The following is a 24,871-nucleotide window of genomic DNA, read 5'->3' on the forward strand; positions in this document are numbered from 1 at the left end:
GTGGCCAAATAAATTTATTACTATATATACTAATTATGAATCATTGCAGCTCAGGATACAATCACCCGCATAAAGAAGTGATAATTTCGGTACCTTGTTGCTTTCAATCGTTTGACAATTTCGTATGACAGAAATATGACATTTCAAACAAGACGTTAATATGACAAGGTACAGAAACCATCACTTCTTTATGCCGGTAACTGTACAAACGGTATTGCAAGTCATCAATATTTACCATAGCCAAAAAACAAAAACAAAACTTACATAGTAATCTAACAAACTACTTGATTTAACTAATGAGGCAGATCAATTAGAAGTAAAGCAAAGTTAGAAGCCTACTTATGTTATGTTATGTACTAGATATGGGCCGAATATTCGGTAAATATTCGGTATATTCGGCAAGATTTTTAATGTTCGTATTCGGCCGAATAATTCGGTTACATTGCCGAATATTTACCGAATAAACAAAGTAAATAAATAGCGTAACTTGTTTCGTAATTCATCGGATAATGACATCCTATTTCAGCATTCTAAGTCAATAATAGTGTAAAAAGGTAAAAATAACGTAGTTTAAGAAACAGAATCCAAAATTTTCTTATGCAGTAAATTATAAGAACATTAAGAGCCTTTAGTAGATAAATGTACCCATTACCAATCATTGAAAAGTTCTTAACTCAAAGAGTCTAAGCCAGAATTGAAAATATGGCGCAACCGGATATTCGGCCGAATGTTCGGTTCGGTAGGTAACAGCTGAACCGAATGTTCGTATTCGGCCCATCTCTATTATGTACTATAAAATGCCTTAAAATAAAAACACTAAAATTAATTGCATATGATGCATAACACTATATTAATACTGTAAATTTCAGGTAGGTATTGCACTTGAGGAACAAAATTGCTTTAGTTAGGTACTATTAGTACTTAAAATTTTAATACTGTGATATTTAAAAAATATAAAATTTTTAAATATTCATATTAGTGATTTGTGCTTTCTAAAACTAAATAAGTAATAGAGTATCAGAAAAAGTTGTCAGCGATATAGCTCGTATACTCAGAATTATAATTCGTATAAATAATACAAAAAAAATCGGGATGTTTTGCCCGCCGCAGACAGAAATGTGATCAGTAGGCAAATACTTGCGTGAATTACTTAAAATGGAAGAATAGGAATTCATCTATGACAACTAGGAACTGGTATACCTAAATACAGATTTATCAACTCTCCTACGGAAAAACAGTGTTAACTGTATTTTCCCTGTTTCTTGCTATATATGAGACTGATGTTTATCCTAATTTATTGCTAACCCATTCCATTACAAACCCTTACAAAATGGAAGTTTTTTTAATTACTAGACATTATAATTTCTAATAAGTATCTAATGCCAACAGGCTGAAACATTAGTCATTTAAAGCGTAACTTACTTTCATAAAATAATGTTTTTGTCGTTGCAACAATGACGCATATTTAGCGTGGTTTTAACTGTTTCCACAGGCACGTGGATTGACTAGTGGGAACTATAGGTATATAACAAGTCATATTAACCTATACTGTAACATGTCCAACGTAACCATGTGCAGATATTTGTGAACACCTTATAGCATAGCATACCCTTTTACCCTTAATCCACTTTCAAATTCGTTGTTTTGTTAAAGTAAAAATTCGCCCAAATTTTTCAATACAATAATAGTTTTGAGTACCTACTCTGTGGCTTTGATCCGTAATTGGAATAAAGCGAAGGTCACTCTTATTGCAGTTCCTTAAAAAATCTTACATAATCTCTATGTGTCCTTTAAATTTTAAAAGCTTACACAATCTGTAAGTGTTACTATGATAAAAAATAATTCCATTCCTACTATGTTTTTGCCAAGTTATACATTGAACCGTTCGAGGATAGGATCTTAGTGCTACTTACTGTGTAAAGTCCAAAAATTTAACTAACTATAGGTATAGTTACTAAAATGGGGCATTCAAAGCTAAAGCTAAAGATCGGTGGGCTCTGAGCTTACATTACTAATGACGTACCTAAATCCCTTAATTACTATTTAAGTACAGCTTTTGCATTTTTCAATCAAATCTTAAAACATTAGTTTATATGTAATGCACGATAGATGGCACTGTTTCATATGAGCGTATACGCTGATTCGCGCTACTGACATTTTGTGTGTAAGGTACTGGAAGGCGCCTAAGTTTTTCCGGTTTTTAAGCTTTCCCACTTTGAAAATGTCATACTTTGTGGTGTAAATGAGCTTAAATTGTTAGTACTTACCATCAAGGTTTTATATAGGATTGAAAATCTTTATACTAAGAATCGTACCTCAACTTTTTAGCGCCACTTATTACTATAGGTACTATCATAACTACACGGATGATTTTAACTATAAAACTCCCGTGAGACTCATACATATTTAAAAATATTTTAAGCGGGTTACTCACGTATTAAGTCGATATAGCGTTCAACATGTTTCGTTTCGGTCCAATTTCGAGAACCTTTCTCAAGAGTAGCGACCCCGCCTTTACTTGTCGAGAGCGCGACGCATACCCAACACAAACATGTCGAACGCTATATCGACTTAATACGTGAGTAACCCGCTTAAAATAATTTTAAATATACACTGATGATGCCTACAAATTTCTACAAACTACAGATGTAGAGTGCGAAAATATTTCCTTCGTAATTTTAGGGAAACGTTACGAAAGTGTCATGCTATTTCAGCCAGCCTCAGTACAAGACGTACTGACACTGTCTGAACTAGCATGACAAATACGAACGTTTCCGGAAAAATACGAAAGAAAAGCTTTCGCACTACATATGTACACTTTTTATGTCGCAAATTTTTATATCTACCTTCATCGTAGAATGATATAATTACTAAATTAGGAACAAACTACCTTACCCAGGCAATAGCCAATAATCACAACACATCAAGGCCACCCAAAATTGATACCAGATAATTCGTAAAACTTCTCATTGAACGGCCTATAGAATTCCCTCAGAGTCTGAATGGTGGCCGGGTTGATGTAAGGGTGGCTCCGGCCCTTGGTTTTGCCCAGACAGTGGGGGGTTGAGCGGCTTTCGGACTTTAGGAGACAGGGGAACCCTTTGGAGGAGTTGAAGTAGAAATGCTTCTCGGTGATCACTCGTTTGAGGCCGAGGAATTCCTGGAATTGAAAAGGATGCATTTTAATTCGTTTATATAAAAACTTGGCTGAGGAATCTACACATCTATAAAACCCACACTTGTTTACCAGTGGGTACTGTAGTAGTTCCAAATAGCTACTGTCTTTGCCATTTCCACAACAGGAATGTCTACCAGTTGCTTTTTGCCAGAAATGTATTTCGTACAAGTTTCTCATCCTTCATCATACTCAAAGCTGGTTTGTGCAGTAAAATAGACAGAAGTACCTGTACCCTCGCCATTTCAGCGCTTCGCGGTTCTGCGGGGAGCGCCGCAGCGGGCGCGCCACCGGCCACGAGGCGTCTCTAGTGCCACCACATACCTGCACCCTCGCCATCTCAGCGGCAGGATCCTCCACCAGCCTCTCCCCGCTGACGAGCAGCAGCCGGTCCCGCGGGAAGCGCCGCAGCGGGCGCGCCACCGGCCACGAGGCGTTAGTGCCACCACATACCTGCACCCTCGCCATCTCAGCGGCAGGATCCTCCACCAGCCTCTCCCCGCTGACGAGCAGCAGCCGGTCCCGCGGGAAGCGCCGCAGCGGGCGCGCCACCGGCCACGAGGCGTCTCTAGTGCCACCACATACCTGCACCCTCGCCATCTCAGCGGCAGGATCCTCCACCAGCCTCTCCCCGCTGACGAGCAGCAGCCGCTCCCGCGGGAAGCGCCGCAGCGGGCGCGCCACCGGCCACGAGGCGTCTCTAGTGCCACCACATACCTGCACCCTCGCCATCTCAGCGGCAGGATCCTCCACCAGCCTCTCCCCGCTGACGAGCAGCAGCCGCTCCCGCGGGAAGCGCCGCAGCGGGCGCGCCACCGGCCACGAGGCGTCTCTAGTGCCACCACATACCTGCACCCTCGCCATCTCAGCGGCAGGATCCTCCACCAGCCTCTCCCCGCTGACGAGCAGCAGCCGCTCCCGCGGGAAGCGCCGCAGCGGGCGCGCCACCGGCCACGAGGCGTCTCTAGTGCCACCACATACCTGCACCCTCGCCATCTCAGCGGCAGGATCCTCCACCAGCCTCTCCCCGCTGACGAGCAGCAGCCGCTCCCGCGGGAAGCGCCGCAGCGGGCGCGCCACCGGCCACGAGGCGTCTCTAGTGCCACCACATACCTGCACCCTCGCCATCTCAGCGGCAGGATCCTCCACCAGCCTCTCCCCGCTGACGAGCAGCAGCCGCTCCCGCGGGAAGCGCCGCAGCGGGCGCGCCACCGGCCACGAGGCGTCTCTAGTGCCACCACATACCTGCACCCTCGCCATCTCAGCGGCAGGATCCTCCACCAGCCTCTCCCCGCTGACGAGCAGCAGCCGCTCCCGCGGGAAGCGCCGCAGCGGGCGCGCCACCGGCCACGAGGCGTCTCTAGTGCCACCACATACCTGCACCCTCGCCATCTCAGCGGCAGGATCCTCCACCAGCCTCTCCCCGCTGACGAGCAGCAGCCGCTCCCGCGGGAAGCGCCGCAGCGGGCGCGCCACCGGCCACGAGGCGTCTCTAGTGCCACCACATACCTGCACCCTCGCCATCTCAGCGGCAGGATCCTCCACCAGCCTCTCCCCGCTGACGAGCAGCAGCCGCTCCCGCGGGAAGCGCCGCAGCGGGCGCGCCACCGGCCACGAGGCGTCTCTAGTGCCACCACATACCTGCACCCTCGCCATCTCAGCGGCAGGATCCTCCACCAGCCTCTCCCCGCTGACGAGCAGCAGCCGCTCCCGCGGGAAGCGCCGCAGCGGGCGCGCCACCGGCCACGAGGCGTCTCTAGTGCCACCACATACCTGCACCCTCGCCATCTCAGCGGCAGGATCCTCCACCAGCCTCTCCCCGCTGACGAGCAGCAGCCGCTCCCGCGGGAAGCGCCGCAGCGGGCGCGCCACCGGCCACGAGGCGTCTCTAGTGCCACCACATACCTGCACCCTCGCCATCTCAGCGGCAGGATCCTCCACCAGCCTCTCCCCGCTGACGAGCAGCAGCCGCTCCGCGGGAAGCGCCGCAGCGGGCGCGCCACCGGCCACGAGGCGTCTCTAGTGCCACCACATACCTGCACCCTCGCCATCTCAGCGGCAGGATCCTCCACCAGCCTCTCCCCGCTGACGAGCAGCAGCCGCTCCCGCGGGAAGCGCCGCAGCGGGCGCGCCACCGGCCACGAGGCGTCTCTAGTGCCACCACATACCTGCACCCTCGCCATCTCAGCGGCAGGATCCTCCACCAGCCTCTCCCCGCTGACGAGCAGCAGCCGCTCCCGCGGGAAGCGCCGCAGCCAGCGCCGCAGCGGGCGCGCGTAGACGCCGAGCCGCACGACCGGCCACGAAGCCGCCACCGCCCCGCCCCAGCTACCGTTCACTATGGCTAGCTCTTCGAATCGCGGGAGCGAAGGTGTTTTACTGGAAAAAAATCGTTCCTGTTACATACCTAGTAAATTAAGGAATGATCGAGCGGCCTGCTTCGGCCGAGGCATGTCTACATTACGTTTAACATTTGCCGTAGCCGTACAACGTGCCTCGATCTGCATGTGTGAACATCATTGTCAAAAATGTGACCAGCGACCAGCACACTAGAGTGGGATAAACTTTATTGCATTGGTGCATCCCTATTGTACTTACAAATAGTGCGAAAAGGACGGCCTGAGCCTGACATATCGTTTATTACGCGACTGTGCTTACCTGCTAAGTTTCCTAGTTTACTGATTTGTATTAGTACATTTAGTACACAGGAACAAGATTTATCAGTCAACTAAGTGTTTCAATTTAACTAGTGAGGGAATGAATAATTACCTTGCAGACTGTGTATAATCACTAATAGCTCTTGTGACGGGATCCCGGACAACTGCCAGCAGTTTCACCCCAGGGTTCATGGCATGCACTCGCTTAGGGGCTGTCCTTGTTACCCAGTATGATGGTGTTTTTTCCATCGTGATCTGACCTTCAAGGGTTGGTGGCATTCTGTCCCTGAAATTAGGAAATGTTTATTTAGCTTATTTAGAAATCTTCCAGGCTCAGCTTAGTTATCAAAAATTTTAATTTAAAACTGGACTTCATATTAGGACCAATTTATTCAAAGTTTGGATGGTGGAAGTGGTCTGGATTTTGTATGTTTTGTGTGGTTTCCACTCAGAATCGCGAGCTCTTTCGATCCTGATAGTAGAAAAAGTGTCCCAAGGTTTTTCCCATTCTGTTACAATTTTTTCATACATTTTGTATGGCAGTGGTAACTGAAATGGTTTGAAAAATGTATGGAAATCTTGTATGAATAGGGTAAAAAAAAATCCATGGGACAAAAAAGTGGGGTGGACAACTTTGAAAAAAAAAATGGCAAATTAAAAGTATTTGCCTTACTTTTAATTTGCCATTTTTTTTTCAAAGTTGTATCTTTTTAAAAATGCCTTGTTTAAACACTGACCTGTACCATTCAAAGCCTTTGTGATAAAATTTATCAAAAAAATGCACTTCAGAACCCGCTGCTCTCACATCGGGGTGTAACCTGCAATTAAAATGATATTTATGCATCAATTTTATTATGTATTGATTTTCGTTATGGAAGTCAAACATGCTCACTGACCCCAAAATTAATGGGATAAGGAAAATGATGATAAAAATAAGTGTTGCTGTTTAATGTTTTGATTAAAATTGCGCAAAATTATATAGGTTCCAATAAAGGAAAATAAAATCGGTTAGTAAGAATATTAATATCTATATTATATACATATCATTCACGTCCAACATTGCAGTGCAGGATTGCAGAGTTTGCAGTAAAAAATCCAGTAATAGGTCATTAGTATGCTGTGTCAGGCTTCTCTGCAGCAGGCACTATGGCAAGTTGCCAAAAACTCAACAATGCTGTGTTGTGGATAAGTTATTACCTGTCCATAGGTAGGTCACTGCCTAGATAACTTTAAAGTGCTTAAATCTGGGACTGACACACTTGATCTTGAACATCTATTTTAATGAACATCCGCTTTAAAAATATGGCGTAACCGAATATTCGGCCGTATGTTCGGTTCGGTAAGAGCTGAACCGAATGTTCTGCCGAATATTCGTATTCGGCAAAGTCCATATTCGGCCCATCTCTAATCTATAGTATATATTGAATGACAAATTAAATATTGACTAGAGATGGGCCGAATACGAATATTCGGCCGAACATTCGGTTCAGCTGTTACCAAACCGAACATTCGGTTGAGCCATATTTTAAATCCTGGCTTAGAGTTAAAAACGTTTCAATGATTGGTAATGGGTACACATTGTTCTTACTTAAGGCTTAATGTTCCTTTAATTTAGTGCTAAAGAAAATTTTGGTTTTTGTTTCTCAAGATACCTTATTTTACCTTTTTTACAAAATTATTGTAGTTTATATTTTAACACATTTTTAACTCCCTTTGGAGTTCCTTAGAATGCTGAAATAGGATGTCATTATTATTCGGTAAATATGTATATTCAATGTAACCAAACTATTCGGCCGAATACGAACATTGCCGAATTTGCCGAATACCGAATATTTACCGAATATTCCTATCCATCGCCACTTCCGTGCGCGTATTTCCCGGCCTACGGGTTTTTGTCCCGTCAACAAAATACTCTAATATTTACCTTAAAAATTCCAAGAGTGCCCTGGTTCCACATTTTTTAACGCCTATAATGAGTGCATCAGGCAATCTTTTCACTGGCATAACATTTTGATTTTTAAGTCTGCGGTATTTGTAATCAGTTGCATCTAATGTGTTGAAACCCAGTAGAGAAACAAACCGAACCGCTGCACTTTTATACTTGGAATAATGTTCCTTCAGCAGGAAACGTTTCAGGGAAAACTGCAATCAAACATGCATTTTTATGGAAGTTATTCAAGTTAATAAGAATTTTTTTTAAGTAATAAAATCACAGCAATGCTTACCTTTCTTTCGTCAACTAAACAAGTATTCAAAACATAGAATAAATATAATAGAAATAATAATATGAAATATATAAACAATGTTCGTTTCGAAAAAGCCGGAATCCATTTCATTGCTGTTTTTCGGTTTCATTCCTAGTTTTAGTGTTTAATGTAAACAAACTGTTCTCATGGTGCACATGATTTAAGCTGGAGCTTTTGTTTACTTTTAAAACTAATAAGATTAACCACAACACAGTTCTACGAGATTGCACGATTGTAATAAAATTATATCACAATATCCCCAAAATAACATAAAATCAATTCGGCGGACATCCGATCAGTCTGTTTTCCATTAAGAGATTTTATTTTCCTCTAATTTTCATTTATTTTTCTTTCCACAACGATTGACACAACTCAGCATGTTTAAGCAACAAATTAAAACGCTTAGAATAGTTAGAATATATACAGGATTTATTTGAATGGCAATATTATGTTTAAATTTTAAGGCTGGCTTACCTTAATATTACCTGAAAATGTTGCCATAGTAGTCTATTTACGGAACTCTCAAGATTTCTGCCAAAAAATACAACTTTTACGAATCAAGAAAGGTGGTTGAATTTAGCTATTCTGCTGTTGTCACTATTGTTTTTACTTTGGGAAAAACTATCTTCATAACAGCATTTTAAAAGAGCTGGTAAACGTATCAAACGAAGTAAAAAAATCAAGGCTATATTTGATACTTTTCTAGACTTAATAAAGAAGTTTAATCCGTAGTTAATGACAACACCAATCTATTTTTTTTAATCTATTCGAGCCACATAGCTTGGGTTGACGTATGACGATTATTTTATAATCACATAAGCACCAAACCAAGTACGCTACGCTACGCTATAATTTTGTCATAGTGTCATAATTAAGTAATTCTCTTTTGTTTCATTGCTTGTGTCGAACTGTCGATAATAAATTCTTCAATTTTACGTTGTTGTTCTTAAATGTTTTCATATGTGGTTAGAAGATAGCATTTCTAGTCATTATCTAAATTTCTGTACAAGTTAGAAGTCAAAAACAGGTGCAATGGCGGTGCTGGCTGCAGCTCAGTTGTTAGATGAGTTGATGGGCAGGCATCGGAACACCAATCCAAATGAGAAAATAAAGAAACCTAATTGGGAAGACCAGGAGGTAAGATTTTATACCGTGTTTCGATTTAAAAATATAATTGTGCAGTGCAGTTTATATTCAGGAACATTTTGAGGTTATGAATTTATTGAATTATGTACGCTGTCTCTAAGGAGATTGACCGGTTTGCAGTGATGCATGACTGCATTGCCTATTTTGAAATTAACTTAATTTACTACAATGACCGAGATTTCAACATGGATAATAAAATAAACCAATATTTTATTATATTGGTGGGAGTATTATATTATATACCAAATACTAAATGGTTCTACAGAAAAACTGTCCATGCGAACTATTGAATAGGTACTTTAGAAGTAGTCTAATTGTTGTTTCGGGTCTTGTTTCAGTACTGCAAGTATTACATGGTGAAGTTCTGTCCCCATGACCTCTTTGTGAACACGAGAGCTGACCTGGGCGTATGCCCCAAGGTCCATGACGATGAGGTCAAGGACCTCTTTGAGAAGGCTGACGCTTCTTACAAGAAGTCGCAATATGTGGAGGAATTTCTACGATTCTGTCGGCATATGATAAATGATGTTGAAAGTATGTATTTTAAAATTTTAATTTAATAATATCATGTCTATATTATAATAATGTTTTTAAGAAACTAAACTGAATATTAGAATAGCATTTCTCTATTTTCATGTATAAATTAAGGGCCAGTTGCATAAAGACTGTATCGTTAAGTATAAATACAAAAACCAATTGCTATATTTTTCGACTTTGTATTTTTATACATAAATATCTAATTGCCTATGAAGATAAATACCACACACCAAAATATGTTACAATGAAACAAAACTGATTAGTTTCTGGTCAGTTTTCTGACTTTTTGTCTTTTTTTTTTTTTTATTATAAATGGGCTTACTCTTGACCACAGACTAGCCAAAGGCAAAGACGTGGCCTACGATGGAGTGAGCTCGCCCAGAAGATGCCTGTTCACTCTTGATTTGAAGGTTGCCGGGTTATATGAGCTCGGAAATAGATCCGTAACAAGGAATTCCACTCCTTGGCAGCGCATAAGAACTATCATTAAAGATCCGGTAACCGCTTTAGCAAAAGTATAGGCTACCTTGGTCCAGTCTGATTGAAACTGCTGCTCTGTATGGGCTTTCATTATAGCCCAGTAGTGCTTGATGGGGCGAAGTTCGGGACAATTTGGATTCAGTTCTTTGGCCACAAAACGCACATTATTCCATTTGTACCATTTTAGTTTGATCTTTGTACCATTTTAGTACCTTCGCTGCATAATGGCAAGATGCTGTCAGGTCAAAATATAGTTTCACAGTCATGCTTTTTTATCATAGGCAACACTCAGCTTCTGGAGACACTCCTTCATGCACTCAATTTCAGTCCACATTCACAAATGACCTGCTGAATCATATTTATTTTTCCAAATTTCTCAATGCAAGTTGACTTTTCAGGATGTAAAACCTCTAATATTTCACAAACTGTGTAATATTGAGAACCTGGCAAAGACTTGTAGTCCAGTTTCATGTAAGTTTCGTCATCCATTATAACACAGGTGTGATTTTTAGACAAAATTGAGTAGTATAACTTCCAGACACGTTTCTTGACAGATGCATTGCGCTTATCGCTCCTTTTCAGTTACTTCTGTTTTTTGGATGTCTAAATTATTTCTCTTTGTAGCACGATGGACCATTCTGATACTCGTTCTCAATTTTTTTGCGATGTCTCGAACAGATAGATATATATTAGATGCAAACGCCTTTAGGGTCCCCCCACATCTAGCAACTCGCTAGCGTCGCGTCGGGCCAACTGTATGGGCAAAGCCTGACGCCGAATTTTTCCATACAGTTACCCCGACGCTACGCTCGCGAGACGCTAGATGTGGGGGGACCCTTACTATCTTTTGGTCCAGTTTTGGGTTGGATGGACCTGGTTTTTGCCCTGGTCGTTGTTGGTCATTGAAAGTACAGTATTCACCGTACTTACGAATTGCAGTTTGAACTGCCCCCACACTATCCCCTTCCGTTTGTGCTAGTTTTCGGTACGTGATACCGTTTACAGTTCACCATTTGTCCACAATCGATTCTAGCTGTTGCGTAGTAAGGCCTCGCATTTTTTTATGCACATAAAATGTGAACACCAAATTTATGAAATCAATTCTATTATTAATGTTATACAATTATGTCTAATCAGCTTTCTTTTTAAGGCTTTGGATCATTTATGATGCCAGAATTAAGTTGTATTTATACTTAACGATACAGTCTTTAAACCACAGTTAATAGACACGAATGTCACACACTAAAAGAGTATGGAAAAAACTTTTCCAATGCAAAATTTAGTAACAGACTGGTACAACCAACCCGAATCATAGTCTCTTGTATATCATATATGTATAGTCAGTAGAACAGATAACTAAACCTACACATGCTACTTTTAAAAAATCTGTATCTCACGCTGTTCCTGTATAAGTCTATATGCATTCCATACATACTACAATTTTCTTTTCATTGCAAGTTTTTTAAAAGTAGTGCCAGAAATGATACTTCTTTTTGGGAAAAAGTTATTTCACTACTTCTATAATTTTCTTGTTTTTAATAAATCCTGTTACCCACTGTTGGGAAGTCTTGGGCAACTTCTGTAGTATACTAATATTTTACTATTCTTAATTTTAGGGAAAATCCAAAAAGGAAAGCAAAGGTTGGAGTTGATGAACTCCAAACCAGAAGGTCCACCAATGACCCAGGCGCAAACTGAAAAGAATCAAGAGCAGGTACTATCAGCGGCAAAAGTGCATGGCGAATTTATCAATGAATTCATTCATAATTTCTCCATGCAATTTTGCACTTCACTGTACCACATTTAAATAAATATGTCAATGTGGGTGTCATAGAAGTCCACTGTGGGATATGGGTTAAATTGTGGCGTAGGCGAGAGGCTTGCAACCTGTCACTGCAATGTCACAATTTGGATTTCTTTCAACCCCTTTTTGTGAAGAGTGGCACTGAAACTTTGTAGTTCATGTGCTCTGCCTACCCCTTTATGGGATACAGGTGTGATTATATGTATGTATGTAATGGCAATGTACAAAATTCTTTGTGCTTAGCAATCTTACTTTTTCCAACAAAGGGGATGGATATAAAGGATTATTGCTGAAGTGAAATTTGTAGTCACAGTTTACTACTATCTCTCGACACAAGGTTAAAACCGTTTTACCGTTATTAAAGGGTTTTACAGATATGTATTAAAATCAAGAAAAGGTGTGGCATCACTTCAATGAACATATTTTTTTCTTGATGTTTCCATGATACCATTTTAGGGTTCCGTAGTCAACTAGGAACCCTTATAGTTTCGCCATGTCTGTCTGTCTGTCCGTCCGTCCGTCCGTCCGTCCGTCCGTCCGTCCGTCCGTCCGTCCGTCCGTCCGTCCGCGGATAATCTCAGTAACCGTAAGCACTAGAAAGCTGAAATTTGGTACCAATATGTATATCAATCACGCCAACAAAGTGCAAAAATAAAAAATAGAAAAAAATGTTTTATTAGGGTACCCCCCCTACATGTAAAGTGGGGGCTGATATTTTTTTTCATTCCAACCCCAACGTGTGATATATTGTTGGATAGGTATTTAAAAATTAATAAGGGTTTACTAAGATCGTTTTTGATAATATTAATATTTTCGGAAATAATCGCTCCTAAAGGAAAAAAAAGTGCGTCCCCCCCCTCTAACTTTTGAACCATACGTTTAAAAAATATGAAAAAAATCACAAAAGTAGAACTTCATAAAAACTTTCTAGGAAAATTGTTTTGAACTTGATAGATTCAGTAGTTTTTGAGAAAAATACGGAAAACTACGGAACCCTACACTGAGCGTGGCCCGACACGCTCTTGGCCGGTTTTTTCTTAGACTTTATCAAAGTATAATAAAGAGTACTATCATACAGTATGGTCACTCAAGCTCCCCGCTGAAAGTGCCGCACACTCTCTCAGTTATCTTACAGCTACCACCTGTCAAAAACGCGAACAGTCGTCCTGTCATATTTCACTTATACAAGCAATGCTTGTCAAGCATAGTACGCGTTCATCTACACAAGCTTAGACTGTGTGCTAGGAACGCGCCTCTTTATATATTCGATCGCCAGTGTCCGAGGTGTGACTTTGTTTATCTTATAACTTTTTTGTATCTTTAATACAACAAGATACAAAGTGTTGATGTTACCGATAGAGTGCATGTGTTAGGGCCTCTCCATATCTAGCGTCTTGTGAGCGTAGCGTCGGGCCAACTGTATGGAAAAAGACGCCGCGTAGACGTCGCGCCGACGCGGCGTCAGGCTTTGCCATACAGTTGGCCCGACGCTACGCTCGCGAGACGCTAGATGTGGGGGGGCTCTTAGTTACACAATTCTAAAAATCTCTTGACAGGTCCAACTTCTCTCCGAGAAGATACAAGCGTTAGTCCAAGAAGCAGAGGAGGCAGGTACCAGAGGCGATGTTGAACAAGCGCAAGGCCTCATGAAGCTGTGTGACCGGCTCAAAGAAGAGAAAGATACGCTACTGAAGCAACAGGAGAACAGGTAAATAGGACACTATGACGTAGACCAGTTTCAAGACCTGTACAAGCGCAATAATAACACCTGTCTGTGAGGGGTGTCCCTCTACATTCCTAAGAACGTTTGTTCTATTATCACTTGGCCTAACCGTTTTGGCCTAATGGGCTTGTAACATAATAATCAATTAGCATAACATCATACTTGGCATAGTGTAATGGATGGCCTAATCTTTATTTGTCCTATTTATTATTACTATATTACTTAATAGGCCTTATTTTATTAGCAATAAAATTGATGATCATAAAAACTCTTGATCTATACTAATATTCCATAACTCTTTTCGCCTCATATGTATTAGCCTAATAAATAATGGGCATAATAATGATGGGCCACATATTAATTGTTCTAAAACATGCCAGGCTTTATAATATGTGGCATAACTAACTAATCTTTTGTGTGCTGAATTGTTGCTTGCCCGAAATATAACCAGTATACTACCTATTTACTTGTTGTTGTTGTGTGTTTGTGGCCACAAAAGTGGGTTAAGTTAGGTTAGAACCGTGACCATTAAAGAAACAACTTGCTGCAAGAAAAGTGGGTTAGGTTAGGTTAGAACTGCGACAACCACAAAATCGACTGGTTGGCACAAAATTGGGTTAGTTTAGAACTGTGGCCATTAAAGAAACGACTTGTTGCAACAAAAGTCGGTTAGGTTAGGTTAGAACTGTGACCATTGAAGAAACGACTTATTCTCAGAAAAGTCGGTTAGGTTAGAATTGTGATCATTAAAAATTATAGTAGGAGCAAAAATATTAGGACACATAATATTAATTGGAATCGCTATAGGAGTAATAGTTATTAGGCCATACAATGCATTAGGGAGAAAAAGGATTATGACAATGAATTATTATGAAAAACAGTATTAGTATAACTAATGATTATGCAAATTAACATTAGAACACAAAATTTTAGGACATAAAATGTTAACGCAAAACTGAATAGGGCAACCACAATTAGGGAATATCATCGTTAGGCCAACTGATCATTATACCATAGAGTTTTAGGCGAAACAAAAATAGGAGAAAAAACTTTAGGAATCTAGATATACATCCGTCTGTGAGGCCACTAGTACAATAGGCTTGTGTAGGATATGCACTAATTGTACAACTACAAAAGACACGATTCCCTGCACTGTACTAGACCAAACTACTCCCAAATGATTCTGCTCTCTAGTACATTTAGTACACACACGCGCAACAGAATGGGAGCGAAAAAAATGAAGAGCCGAGAAGTGACAATGACAGCAAAGCGATCCGTGTGATCCGACCGCAACCGAACTAGAACCGACTGACTCGGACGGAGAGCGCGCGAAAACGGCCGATCAGCTCTCGGCTAGTATACGCGAGCGTTACTGTTACTCCATATGCTCAATTTGTCTCTTGCTCTCTCGGTGTACTACTGTATTAAATGTCCTAAAAGAAGGAACTAGTACACTTCGGAGATCGTACTGGTTGGGAGCGATCTTTTCAGTGAACGAGCAGGCACAACTCTACAGTACAAACTAGAGATGTTAGAGTTTTTAAATCTAAGCCAGGATTTAAAATACGGCAGAACCGAATATTCGGCCGAATGTTCGGTTCGGTAACAGCTGAACCGAATGTTCGGCCGAATATTCGTATTCGACAAAGTCCGTATTCGCCCATCTCTAGTACAAACTAATATCTGAACTGTCTAAAAACAAAATAATCAAGTACAACCGTGGACTTAAATTTCTGTCGGGTCATGACCCCTCCCCTCCCTGGAGCCTAGGCTGGCCATACAAATAGACCACGTGACCCCCCGCCGGGGGGCCTGGGCCTTTACCACGTGACACCCCCCCCCCCCCCCCTCTGGGCACGAAGCTGGATCCGCGCTTGGCCGTGTCTCTTTTATTTGCACGGGAGTGCTTATCTTTTGTTCGTTTTTATAGCCGATAGCTCATAGCTTACTAGCTCGCGGTGGGACCAGTGCCAAAGCCTATTGTCAAGCATCAATAACACGTTTAAAAAATTACACGGTGCAGTGCCTTTAAGATTTCTGATGTAGTTTGCACTACATTTGGTACCACTGACATTACCATGTTAAGATTTTAAATAAGTTAATGTTTTCAGCCATTGGTCCATGACCGCTGAGCTGGCTGCCGCCCAAGAGAAGCAGATGGAGGTGTGCCCGGTCTGTGGCGCCTTTCTCATCGTCGGAGATGCTCAGCAGCGCATCGATGACCATCTCTCGGGAAGCAGCATGTTGGGTAAGTTGTACTTTAACCAATCAGCTTGGAACAAATTACCCTCTGAAGTTGTGAACTACCAGTGCTAATCAATTTGAAAGTAGGCTAGACAAACTATCTAAGAAGTGAAATCGTGCAAAGTGAACTATGATTTAGACGTACCAGCATCAGCTGCCTGTCTAGAACGAAATAATAATTATTATTATCATTACGACATACCTAAACATTAATAGTAGTGTTACTACTTAAAATAACAAGTTAAAATATTTTCTATGAAAGTAATTTAATTTGTTCTTAGAGGGACGACATATAGTACGTTGCTTCTGGAAAGTTATGTATGAAAATATTGGCATAATTAATGAAAGATTTTTTTTGGTTGGGATATGTACATTATAGGCCGAAGTTATTTTTCATCAACCCTCCCCATCTCTCCCCCCTCTGCGTCACCCCTCTTCCCCCCCTTAAATAGCCGAAAATGTAGTTTTTCGCGATTTCTGACAAAACCGTTGAAGATACAGAAAAAGCGTGTAGGAACAAAGTAATCCTTAATAAATTTACTACAAATCATTCATTAACACTTTGGTTCTAGCACTTATAGTTTTCGCGTGATCCATCACGAAAGTTGGTCCTTTGCTGCAATTTTCTTTAGTGAATGTTAAGTTTTCTCCCAAATTGCTTACGAAATCTGTTTGATATTACTAAAATATTATAAACTGAAAATGAATTTCAGGGGGAAAAATCACTACCATGGGTGGAACTTGAACTCACGGCTTCTGGATTGAAACTCCAGGGCTCTACCAACAGCTACCAAAAGCTCATCCCCAGTCATCGATATACTATATGGATCAATGGTACTCCTAGCGACTACTACCGTGAAAATATTACCGTCTTAAATAGTTACTGGAATTCCAAGACATATTGGAAATTCCACCCATGGTAGTGATTTTTCCCCCTTAATTTTATTTTAGTCATGGGTTACAATATTTTAGTCATATCAGACAAATTTCGACGATTTCGTAAGCATTTTGGGCGAAAACTTAACATTCATTAAAGAAAATTGCAGCAAAGGACCAACTTTCGTGACGGATCACGCGAAAACTATAAGTGCTAGAACCAAAGTGTTAATGAATGATTTGTAGTAAATTTATTAAGGATTACTTCGTTCCTACGCGCTTTTTCTGTATCTTCAACGATTTTGTCAGAAATCGAGAAAAACCGCATTTTCGGCACTTTAAGGGAGGGTAAAGAGGTGACGCAGAGGGGGGAGGAGTGGGGAGGGTTGATGAAAAATAACTTCAGTCTATAACGTACATATTTCAATTAAAAAAAACCTTCCATTAATTATGCCGTAATTTTAGCTAATTTCCCCCTACTAATACCTATGTAGCTAAGAGGAAGGGGTATAGGTAATGATATTTAACAGGGTTTGTTCTTGTCGTTTGCCATTGCCATAGTGCATAGCGATTAGCGACAATGCTTTTTGCCGATTTTTAACCCCCGAATCAAAAACGAAGGGGTGTTATAAGTTTGACGTGTCTGTCTGTCTGTCTTTCTGTGTGTGTCTGTCTATGGCATCGTAGCTCCCGAACGGATGAACCGATTTTTGTTTGAAAGCTGAGTAGTCAGTGTTTTTAGCCATGTTTCATGAAAATCGGTCCACTATGTCGCGGTCGGGGATTTTTTCGAAATTTTAATAACTTAATTGATAATAAGTTGTTGATCAATAAATATTCCCTGTTGTTGACATGTAATATTTTAAGAATATTATGAATAAATGAGTATGAGTATGAGTATTCGGGTCCACACAGAGTGAGCAACGTCGCGAGGCAATTTCCTCGCGCGGCAAACGTGCTATGTAGATGTGCCTCGGCCGAGGCAGTGCGTCTACCGCCTGAGCACGTTGCCTCGCTGTGTGTGGACCCAGCTAATAATGTTTTAGGCGTAAAATACACACGGGCGGTGAGGGACGTGGGGCGTGGAGTGGACGCCAGCGCCGCGTCGCTTGAGTGTAATTGAAAACGTCTCCTCAGTACATTTTGTATAGGAAGGACGTAAGACGCGCCTGAGGCGCTTCTTACGTCTTACGACGTGCGTCGCCTGTGTGTAGATAGTCACTTAGGTCCTCGTATAGGTGACATAAACCATCGCGTGCGCTACGATAGCATTCGTTCATAACAAATAATTGATATTTTGTTCCTAAAATGTTTAATTAAATAGTCCTCTATCCCAACCTCTTGTTGCAGCTTTTTTTAGGTATCTTATCTTTTTTTTATTAAAAGTTTATTACATTTGCTATTGCTGATAATGGCAACATAAAATATACTTGTTACAGCTACTTCAAACTCCGCCAAGCCTACGAAGAAATGATGGAGTCCCGCGAGAAGGAACTACAGGAGAAAGAGAAGAAGCGTCGCGAAGAGCGAGACAGGGAGCGCAGCTCCCGCGGCGGCGGCCTCGGCTCCGACCGGCGAGACAGGGAGAGGATGGAGAGAGATAGAGAACGCGATCGTGGAGACAGGGATAAGAAGGATGATAAGAGCGACCGGGATAAGGAAAGGGAGCGTCATCGGTGAGGACACACTTTCACAGTATAAAAAAATACTACAAGAAATAATTCCCAACATCTAGCAATCTTTCTTAATAATCTCAATAATAAAATCCCTTTGATTCTTCAACATTGAAATGACAAAAAATGACCAAGGTTGAGTTTTTGGTGTAGATATAAAACTGGAAAAATGTTGACCACAAAGTAGAAAATTTACTTAACAAAATTTGTGACAAAATCTTAAAAACAATCTGGTTCCAAAGTTTATTGGTACTGTCATATTTCTTTATAAAATCGAGAAGTTTGTTATCGTCTCGTGTGCCGCATGTCAAATTTTATAGTTGAAAAAGTTACCGATCACAGATGGATCTCAGTCTTGATGTGGTGTTATAATGTTTTGGTCCAGGTCGAGCCGGGAGGAGAAGAGCAGCCGCCACGAAGAGCGTGACCGTGACCGCGAGCGGGACCGTGACCGTGACCGCAGATCGCGCAGGGAGAGAAGTAAGTACAAGAAAAAATGGGCCTTTATTTCAGTTATCTACCCCACTTTTTTTGGATACGGAACCTCTTTTTATGTGGCGTCCACAATCAAACTCGCACAACCTAATCTTTCATTCTGTAATAATATTTAGGAAAAAAAGTACTTAAAAACAATGTTTCGCTTACTTTAAACATAATCTAGCACATGTTACATTTTTGCGGATCTTCGTTACGATATTAATTTATCACGCAGGATTTACTTATCATGTCATTTATCATTCATTTTTATTTTTAAACTAGTGCTGTGGCAGTCTGTCATTTCGATTGAAATGACATTTCAGTAAATCTGATAGGAATCGTATATTTGTTTTTCCCTATTAGGGAATCGAAATTCAACGCTATTCTGAAATGAATCGTTGTGAAAAATACGTCATTACAAAAAAAGTGGGGTGGACTACTTTGAAAAAAATGGCCCAGGTACAAGAATAAATTGCTTTATGTACGGGATATCGGGATATTATAATAAGAAGGTTTGAGAAGGTTAGGAAGGCTTTGAGGTTGTTAAATGTTATAATCTGCGCTTAGGTACGCAAATTAAATTAAGTCATGGACACAGGAACTTAACCAACTGCCTATACCTTCTTACAAGTACATCTTTGGTTTCGACACGGTTATTTCCAGGCTTCCTTAGAACGTCACCGGCCGGGTTCGATTCGAATATCCCAAAGTTTACCAGTTTCTTGATTATACGGCTCTAAACAGAGCGAGGCAAACGTTCAACGCTGCCGGCCGAGCCAGATTGTTCCACCGAGGAAAAATTGCGCGCCGCCTCGGCATTACCCGTTTCACTTTGCTTCGTTCTGTATAGGTCCGCCTTCGGTTTATACATGGGTGAATCAACTTTTTCTTGCCTGTTATTGCCATGGTTACGGTCCCCTGAGTCACGCTTGTTTTATGCAAAATTATGAAATTTTTAAACTATGCAAACATGCATTTTTTTTTGCCCTTTCCTTAATTTGTCACCTACAAACATGGACTACATGCATGCTTGCATAATTTTTGCATAAAACCAGCTTGACCCGGGGGACCGTAACCATGGCAATAACAGGCAAGAAAAAGTTGACCTCATTCACCTACATAACTAAGTCGTAATCATCTTCTTCCAGGGTCATCCCACGATCGCTCGCGTCGCCGCTCCCGCGATCGCCACTAGCTTCTGACTGAGGTATCACAAATAGCGCCTCACAACGGTACGTATCTCCTCCTCCCCATATATTTCCCTCCACCTTACACCCACACCCACACGCCAGAACCACAGCCCATGCCCTAAACACAGTATTAGACCAGAATTAACTCTTCGAACAAACGTACGCCGCGCGGTATGTATGTGTGCGCGCCATGTTCGTACGCAACACATGTAAGCGGATGAGAATGAACGAGAATGAACCTTTCTCATACCCTTAAATGTGTTGCGTAAGTACGGCAGGCATACATACACTCCGCGCCACGTACGTTTGTTAGAAGAGCTATTACCGGTCTTATACTGTGCCTTGTAATAAACGAACATGTTGTTTTACAGCTTATTATAATACCAAAATATATGGCAAGAGTCATTTGTACTCTATTCGATAATTCGTCACACCGACGGACTTGGCAGGTATTTGATTGGTTATAATAGTTGCCGCGAGCTGGGAAACGCGTATTACTCGAGCGCCGTCCGTTCGTTTAACCTTTTCAACGCTTTACAAAGAAAAACTACACGCCAAGGTCATGTAAACCTTACTTGAAAATGTGAAGGTTCCAATGACGTACGCCGTGACTTTTACAGTTTGTGGCGTTTCGGGCGCTACTAATTTCAACGCCTTAGATGTTCTTGGCGTTCAAAAGGTTAAAAAGAATCCTAAGCGCTCGGGCAATAAGGTCGTTAAAGATAGCAGCACGGCTTCGTCGTCACTTGAGGTATTTCCAACATATTTCGCCGTTAAACAGAGTTGCCACGCGGATCGCGGATTGCGTATGCCATGCCAGGTATTTGTTAGGGCTCCCGGACCCTTTGCAGACCATAACTGACTGACTACACGACAGATAAAGTACCTACGTGTCTCTTGTCTTTTCGATGTTTTCTAAATTAGTGTGCTAGGGCATGATCATTGGCTGGTGTATTCAGTGTGACTGATTTGACTTGGATCGTTGATAAATGTTAACATGAAACTTGTGCTGTTAATAAAATAAATCGTGGATTTGAAGATTTTCTTTTTGGCGTGTTAATATACTACATAGTTCCGTTTTGTGATATTATGCAGGCAAAAATAATGATAGACTTTGCAGAATAGTTTATTTTAGAGAGTCACTTCGCAGAGTAAATCGATATTTAACTTTATACTGGTATTCTACTTTTACATAACCAGCAAGCTCCTCTGTTATCTTTTGGCATAAAAACCTAAGAGGTTAGTTTTTTCCCATAATTTCAAACCAACTGAAGAATAACATCAAATCTCAAATCATCACACTCCGAAAACCCCGCCATTGGCCATCATTTCGATGTGAACTGCTCCAGCATTCTGTCGCTAAATCTTGCCAACATACCGCCCGGATATATGCCTAGCCAATGCGAGGACGTTATACTACATCTACCGTGTACTTCCAGGTACCCAAAACTTGTAATGTGTGGTAGCAGGGTGTCACGTTTTAATTCATCGAATCTGGTTTGAAAACCTGCTGCCATAACATGAAATTTAACCCGTGCACCCCATTGGATGATGTCTATCAATGATTGAGTGTTTTTGACGAATATAACAAGGATTTTTAAAGAAAAAACTTTACATAAATAATCAGTAACCATATCAGGATCTTGTGTCCCATTTAGACGGTTTCAAAAACTTTCAGGTAATTTTCGTTACATTGCGGTATTGTTTTGAATGACTGTTTTTTTTTACTATAACTTTGATACGCGGCGAATGACAGTCCCTCGAATTTGAATTAGTAAGACTTAAAAAAAATTGTCACCATATTTTTATTATAAAAATTATATATTAAAAATGCGTCCCCACTCAAAAAAGTACCTGTTATACAACGTATCGAGCATTGAATTAAGTTCTTTAACAATCTAAATGAGACTAAAAGCTAAAAAATATGCTTCACCAAATTGGTTTGGATTGGATGAAATATAGTCTCCTTCATTGATAGACGCATCTATGTTAACATGATCAAGTTCTCTTTACTAGCTGGCTTGATGGACTTTTCAGTTGGCACCCTTAGACGAAGACGCCCTGGATCACAAAAAGAGGTACTTTTGAATTAAGCCATCTAACCACTGAAGAGAGAAGGCCGCAAGCAATCCAGGATCGAAGTCGAGAAATTCGAGAATACCCCCGCGTTCCGAGGTGACATAGATTTACCCGTAGTTTTAAGGTATGATTGGTCATTAGATTACAAAAAATCTACTAAAAGTAGTCAATAAAAATGTCATATTTTAAAATATGTAAGCAAGTCTTGGTATTAATGATCCAATTTCTATTAACTAGTATACATCTAGAGTGTTATACTTCTTCGAAACGTTATATCGTAGTCAGTCTTATGAAATAATCCCTATACTGGTACACTATGTCTTTTGGTTTCAGTGAATTCTCTAAAAACAAAACACAAAACGTAAAATGAGCGGAGTTTTCGTTCTTATACGATCTTCCTTTAAAGAAAAGAGTCAGTATGACTTATTTGTGGTAGATTTTTGTAATCTAATTATCAATCAGTTTAATAATAGTTTAGGCGTTGTTCAAGACGGTTTACACCAAGTAACGTCCTGCATAGGACCTGTTATTTTTACGCTTAGAGAATAATTGTAAAGTGTAGACCTCTGTTTCCTAGGAAGCTCTGTAATGTTAAATATACCAGTTGCCACTGAGGAGTGATTCAGGTATTTATGCAATTATTATTATTTCGTCATAATGATGTTTTTGTGATCGAATTTTGTTGGACGACTTGAATGTGTGAACTATGGGATATTTCAAAGGAATAAAAGATATAACCATCTCTTTGTTTTATTTATAATTAATTTACTTCCTCTTCTAATTGATTGATCTTTTTATTCACGAAGACTGGTGCTTTGTCTCGTATTATAATGCTATCATAGGTTAGATTGATAAATCTGCACGTCTTTGTGATCGTGAATGAATGACACTATCTATTTCTGCAAGAATTTTATAAATCTTATAAAAGTAGTCATCCTGATTGTGATTCCTCTTGTTTCTTACAAAAAATATGTATTATACCTTCAAGGCTTAGGTGTGTCTCCATCAAAGATATTTGAAGTGGAGTGAACAATATGTTTAAAATGAACAAGCTTTTTAGCGCCTTGAAAGACTGACAGAGAAGAGGCGTCATCCCAAAGAGCTAGGATGAAAATTATAAGTGCAAAAATATTGTATTCAGAACATAACACGAGAAAACGTTTTAGAACTACTTTCTTCAGTTGCATCATATTTCAAAAGATGTGCTCAACTACGGAGTACAGCAACTTTTCATTAATTAGATTCTGAATAGCTATTCACTGTAAAAGAAAAGTATCCAAGAAAATGAATGCGACGAGCCTCATTAATTAGACTAAACATAAGAGAAGTAGGTACCAGTCTTATAACTTGCGACGTGAACTTGCTTGAAATTTTATTTAAATAGAGGACGTGATCCGAACTTCAGACATGTAAGAACCGACAGTAAAATATTTTCAGCCTTGAAAATTTTAATAGTACATTGGCGGTAAGTGAAGGATTACGAACGAGAAGCTGTTTGAATGTTTTTATCACACGCGCATAGTCAGTGGCGTAGCGAGGGGGGGGCCGGGGGGGCCATGGCCCCGGGCGGCACATGACAAGGGGCGGCAAAATCGGCAATTAAAAATTATAACATACATAGAGACAGAGTCGCACCATAAGTGTTCCTTTGTACCTTTTTGTTACGGAACCCTACTAATAAATAAAATTTTATTATGAGACCAACATTTTTCAAATCGCGCTGAGAAACGCGCCAATTCTCTGTTTTGTGCTGGCGCCGAATGCACCACGGCTGCGAGGGCCGCGGGGCGGGGGCGCGAGCGGCCGCATGCTGCCGAGCAGCCGCCGAGCTTCCATGAACTATAGGCGAATGTTCGAAAAACTATGGCGAAAGAGCTTAAGCGGCACCTATATTACACGATAAAATACCTTATCTTCATACTGTTAAGCACTTTGTAATGAATGGAGTTTTATATTTTTATGTACTTACGACAGATGATTACTTGATTTTAGCAAACAAAATTCGTCATTTTGTTCCGAAGTTTAGTGCTAAGTTTAAATTATAATAGGAAAATATTACATTTGATTTTTGGATTGATATTCATTATTCAATCCACTTATTTTCAAATTGTGTAAGTGTCTATTTAAGTATTTTTGAATTTGAATTGAATGTTGAATTAGTTTTGTTCCAAGTTTGAAATATTTCTCGTATGTTATGTGAGTAAGTAAACAATACTTTAGCTTAGTGCTAAGGCCACCGAGTAATATTAGACGGTCAACCCAATTTTAGCACTAAAAAAACCGGCCAAGTGCGAGTCGAACTCGCCCACCGAGGGTTCCGTACAAACTTTCAATAGGTGAATCATCAAATATTATTCAATAACTCTACAAACTTGACTAAATCTCTCAAGACTCACTTCCCACATAAGTAATATTTTAATATACAATTTTATTGTTAGACAACGTCCAAAGAAAATCAAGACTCGACTTCAATAGTTTACGACATGTAAGTATGTCACTTCAGGACACTCCTGAAGCGACTTCATTATATCAGGAAAAACGCGATGTAGGAAATGAGCGTTCAA

At 40.6% G+C, this 24,871-nt stretch overlaps 2 protein-coding genes across 2 annotated transcripts; one reads left to right on the plus strand and one right to left on the minus strand.

Moving 5' to 3' along the window:
• Positions 1 to 2,625: 2,625 nt before the first annotated feature.
• Positions 2,626 to 8,428, minus strand: LOC125233452 (heparan sulfate glucosamine 3-O-sulfotransferase 3A1). Its single transcript, XM_048139484.1, has 6 exons — positions 8,058 to 8,428; positions 7,757 to 7,974; positions 6,570 to 6,650; positions 5,945 to 6,118; positions 5,344 to 5,554; positions 2,626 to 3,160 (listed from the first exon to the last, which is right to left on the minus strand). Exons 1-6 carry the CDS (start codon positions 8,166 to 8,168, stop codon positions 2,924 to 2,926), a joined length of 1,032 nt encoding a protein of 343 aa, XP_047995441.1. The 5' UTR covers positions 8,169 to 8,428; the 3' UTR covers positions 2,626 to 2,923.
• Positions 8,429 to 8,892: 464 nt separating this feature from the next.
• LOC125233453 (luc7-like protein 3) lies at positions 8,893 to 23,048 on the plus strand. Its single transcript, XM_048139485.1, is given in 10 exon segments — positions 8,893 to 9,215; positions 9,563 to 9,758; positions 11,858 to 11,955; positions 13,602 to 13,753; positions 15,880 to 15,995; positions 15,998 to 16,016; positions 18,328 to 18,564; positions 18,947 to 19,041; positions 20,187 to 20,270; positions 22,266 to 23,048. Coding segments are annotated over 9 exon segments (1,065 nt in total). The 5' UTR covers positions 8,893 to 9,110; the 3' UTR covers positions 20,234 to 20,270; positions 22,266 to 23,048.
• The last annotated feature ends 1,823 nt before the right edge of the window (positions 23,049 to 24,871 follow it).

This window comes from Leguminivora glycinivorella, chromosome 14, assembly GCF_023078275.1.
Source record: "Leguminivora glycinivorella isolate SPB_JAAS2020 chromosome 14, LegGlyc_1.1, whole genome shotgun sequence".
Classification (NCBI taxonomy): Eukaryota; Metazoa; Arthropoda; class Insecta; order Lepidoptera; family Tortricidae; genus Leguminivora; species Leguminivora glycinivorella.